Source organism: Otolemur garnettii, unplaced genomic scaffold, assembly GCF_000181295.1.
Source record: "Otolemur garnettii isolate 467f Iridium unplaced genomic scaffold, OtoGar3 scaffold00210, whole genome shotgun sequence".
In the NCBI taxonomy this organism is placed as follows: domain Eukaryota; kingdom Metazoa; phylum Chordata; class Mammalia; order Primates; family Galagidae; genus Otolemur; species Otolemur garnettii.
This window is the reverse complement of record NW_003852605.1, coordinates 2,380,222-2,384,966: the sequence shown is the minus strand read 5'-3', so window position 1 is coordinate 2,384,966 and position 4,745 is coordinate 2,380,222. Positions and strand designations below refer to the sequence as shown.

At 35.7% G+C, this 4,745-nt stretch overlaps 1 protein-coding gene across 1 annotated transcript in view; it reads left to right on the top strand.

The window, feature by feature from the left end:
• The window catches only part of LOC100963792 (putative selection and upkeep of intraepithelial T-cells protein 1 homolog), a 53,594-nt gene that overhangs the window by 1,382 nt on the left and 47,467 nt on the right, over positions 1-4,745 (top strand). Inside the window, exon 2 of the mRNA XM_012812468.1 lies at positions 2,706-3,053. Coding sequence (XP_012667922.1) covers positions 2,706-3,053 — 348 coding nt within the window. The remainder of the gene's footprint in view (positions 1-2,705; positions 3,054-4,745) is intronic.

The window sequence follows — 4,745 nt, the reverse complement described above, 5'->3', positions numbered from 1 at the left end:
TTTTTTTATGTTATATTAATTGCATGTATTTCTGCCAAGTTTATAATTCAATGAATCTGTTGATTTTATTTTAGAGGTGAAGAATTTTTTTGCTTTCACTTTTCATTACATGGATTACAAAATTTCCCTTTACTTACCTAGTTATTTTATCCTCCTTTTCTGGTCTTTGACTTTTGCATTCTTTATAGACTTTATGTTCTAGAGTTTTTAGTTTACAGAAGATTTATGTGAAGAATATGTAGAGTTCTCATATAACCCTACTTCCTCTTTCCCACTTGTCCTCCACACACACAATGCCCCTAATAGTAACGTTATGCATTAGTGTGTATATCTATTATAATTGATGAATCAACATTGATATATTCTCATTAACCAAAGTTGAAGCTTACATTAAGGTTCATTCCATGCTGTACAGTTTTTTAGGGTTTATCACATTATCACATAAATGAACCAAATATGGCCTTTGCGAATTGGCCCTTTATTGCTTATTCCTTAAAAGCAGGCAGAGATCCATTAACTTAAAAGCCCACCAATGCCAAACTCAAATTTATACTCATATAGTTATTTTAAATGTATCTCAAACACACATATTTGTAGCTATTTACTACCTGCCTTCTTTGTATACCCTGGGAATTTGTACCCAACATCTGCCAGCCATAGATAAATCTTATAGCTACAAAGACCCCAGCTCTTTATAGACCTGAGACTCCCTACTATAGTGTTGTGGAGAGATGTTACATAGACACATAGCTCCCCCAAACCTAGGCATTCCTTTGCCCCCCCTCCCTTCTGCATGGTGGTGGCCTGTGCTTCTCTAAGTCCCCAGGCTGTGAGGACTGCCTCCTTTTGCAAGGTGTTGCCCAAACACAAGCTTATTGTGTACCACTGCCACCTTGTGGTATTGTCTTGTTCCTTGTACATTCTTGAAGTCCTGAAATTAATTAAAGTAAATAGAGTAGAATCTAGGTAATTTGACCACCCATAGGACTATAACTAACTGATCAACATATAGAGGTGATTAACATAAGTAACTAGGCCTACTATGTTGAAACATACATGTCCTGTCTGAAAATTAGGAAGTGATTAATGTAGGGAGGTGGTCAATGATAGAGGTTGTTAATGCAAACTTAAGAATATATCAACCTGTATTTTTAGTTATACATAAAAACTAGTATACAAAAACAATGAAATTATTTGATCCCACACCATTATAACCATTATTATTTTAAAATAGACATAAAGGTAAATGTGATAAATAGTAAGGAATCATATTTGTGATTATTTTGTCTGTCACATACTCATTTAAAAAATCAATATTTAAACTGGAGTTTACCTTTTTAAGAGAATAAAATTAGCTTCATTATCAATGTCATATACTTAAAATTATTTTTAAAGATTTATTATATAAGCATATAATCAAATGCAGATTAAAATAAACCATTAATGCCCCAAAGAGTATTCTTTTCTATATGTAAAAGACTTTTTAAATATTAATTTCTTAATTACACATTGGTACTTTAGACTTTTTAGCCCCTAAGGGTAAGAAAAGTGGAAATTTATTTGGTTGTCTTTACCAAGTAAAATATAACAGAGGGGATTGGGAGAGGAAAGATGGCCTCCATGTCAGACAATGAAGAGTACTAAAGTATTGACTATGTTTTTATCCTTTCTTCAATCAGTGGGGCAGGGGACAAAACTGAGAGTCTGAGATGTTCCATCTTCCCATATCTTATTCCAGTCAGGGACTAAATACCAATGGTGAAAGTTTCTAGTCTCTAAACTGAAAGAACATCTCTTGCAGCCCATTGGTAACAACAACAACAAAAAACAAACAAACAAACAAAAAACATTAAACATCTTAACCTGGGACCATTTGTAGGGACAAGAGGTGAAGTTTCAGGCATATTTCTGGTAATTCTCAAGTGAATAGAAAAGGTATGTGTTGAACATAGGACTTCTGCAACAAGAGAATAAGAGAGGTATTAAAATTAAATGCATAATGGGTGAGAATTTTTCAGAAATTAGGACACAAATCATCTGATTCAAGAAGAGAAGTACTATGAAGCTTATTCAGGAAAAGAGGAACATATATTTATACATAGATTCATTATAGTTAATGAATCTTGCACATGTATGTATCAGCACAGTAGGCCTAGTTACTCATGTTAATCATCTCCATATGTTGACCAGTTTGTTACAGTCCCTTGAGTGGTCAAATTACCTAGGTTCTAATGTATTTATTTTAATAAATTTCTGGATTTCAAGAATGTGCAGTAATTCTTAAAAATAATCTGAGAGAAAGAATATTCAGACTGAACGAAAGAATATAGTGAAAGAAAGAAGGAACAACTATCAGATAGCTGTAAGGGGACTTAATAGCAATAAGGGAAACAATTTGATAACTACCATTCAAGTCAAGTGCAAAGTTAAGTGGTCTTCAGTAAAAACAATTTATACTTAATGAAGTGTATGTACATATAAAAACATGTATATATGTTTGTACATATAAAGACACATATAACACATAAACATGTTTTTGTATGTGTGTGTGTATGTATATATATATATATATATATATACCATACATATATTACCATGTATAAAGAGAAAGGTTGGTGGCCAGGGGACAGGAGCTGGGGAGAGAGAATGATTGATAATAGTGAAGTTCCCTGGCTCATACTCTTTGTTACCATGTCCCTTCCCAGAACAATTCACAGTAAGTGGCTTAGCGAGGCCAGTCTTGGCTTCATTGGGTGAAAATGTTGACCTCAGTTGCCAGCTGTCTCCACCACAGAGTGCACAACATATGGAGGTACGCTGGTTCCGGAACCGCTACACACAACCTGTTCATCTGTACGAGAATGGTAAAGACATGCAGGGAGAAACCATCTCCCAGTATGTGGAGCGGACAGTGCTCCTAACAGAAGCCATTGGAGAAGGTAAAGTGATCCTGAGGATCCTTAACGTCAGTGTTGATGATGATGGGCAATACCATTGCCTCTTCAAAGATGGTGATTTCTATGAAGAAGCTATCACAGAAGTGCAGGTCACAGGTAAGGATGGATCCTCCTGAGGTTTCCATACATCCATGATTCTCAATCAATCTGATGCTAAATATCAGTGTTTCTCACTATGTCCACATTATATGGTTTTTTTAGCAAGTTAAAGCTCATGCGTTCAGTTTTTGAAGTAGGAATGATGGAGGATCAAGAATGAAAATTGTATCTATGGAGATATCAACTCTATCAGTAAATACTGACTTTTTAATGTAGCTACATACATTGTTAGATTTCTAAAGGATCAACAGAATCTTTAGGATTTGCTACTATTCTTTCAATTATTACTGACAACACTTTACGAAAACCTGACTTTAAAAGTATCTGAATCTTTATAATAACTTTCTTTTTTTTAATTAAGTCATTTGTACATAGATCATAAATACATTTATGCCATTATGAGATGCAATGTGTTGATTATTTGTACAATAATTTTCTTAATGGTAATTTTTTTTGCTAAATCATAGTTGTGCACATTAATACTATCATGGGGTACAGTGTGTCAGTTCCATATACAATTTGAAACATTTTTTCATCCAATTGGCCAACATAGCCTTCATGTCATTCTCATAGTCATTGTGTTAAGACATTTATATTCCACATTTAGAGAGATTCACATGTACCCTTGTAGGATAGATCATAGGCGTGATCCCAACATTGCCCATCCCTTGACCCATCCTCTGCCCTCCCCTTCCCTCCCTCTCCCCTTTCCCTGTATTCTTGGGTTTAACTTGGGTTGTAGCTTTCCTGTGATAGCTAACTATCAGTTTCATGGTAGGGTTGAGTATATTGGATACTTTTTCTTCCATTCTTGAGATACTTTGCTAAGAAGGCTGTTTTCCAGCTCCATCCATGTAAACATGAAGGAAGTAAAGTCTCCATCTTTCTTTATGGCTGCATAGTCTTAATGTTAATTCTTATTCCCATTTCTCCCTGACTCAATTCACTGACTACTTAGTTACAGATTCATTTTCCTAAATCTATTTCAAAAAGCCTCATCTACAATTGTCAATGTCCTCCCTTATATATACTATATATGTGCTATTTGCAAATACATAGCATCTTTTCAAATACCTCACCCTTGAAGTTTCCTAAATGACTGAAAAATAGAGGGAGATGAAGACTCCCTCCATTTATCTTCTCTGATAGCTTCATTTCAGAGCTCTGTCCACTCCACGTACTTGGAGATGGTTTCTCCTCACAGGACTTTACCACTCTGTATAAGAGGTAAACTTAGGGCCTCACAACATGAGGACACATGAGAGGACCACCCACATGTAATATCTGTACTAGACACGGTATGACACTGACTCTTTACTCTAGAACTGAGCTATCCAACGTGATGTGCTCTAGACATATGAGGCCACTTAAATTTATTACAATTGACAAGGCCAGGTGCAGTGGTTTGTGCCTGTAATCCTAACAGTCTTCAAAACTGAGGTGGGTGATTGTCTGAGATCAGGAGTTTGAGACCAGCCTGAACAAGAGAGAGACCCCTTCCCTAAGAGGAGAGGGGTGGGGAGAGGGGATATGGGAGAAGGGAAGGTATTCGGGGGGACCTCACCTAACGTGCATGATACAATGGTACATTTCAAAACTATTAAGAAATGAGTATAATTGTGATGGATGTGTTACTTGGTTCAATGTAAACATTTCACATTGTATATCGAAGCAGTACCCCGGACCCCA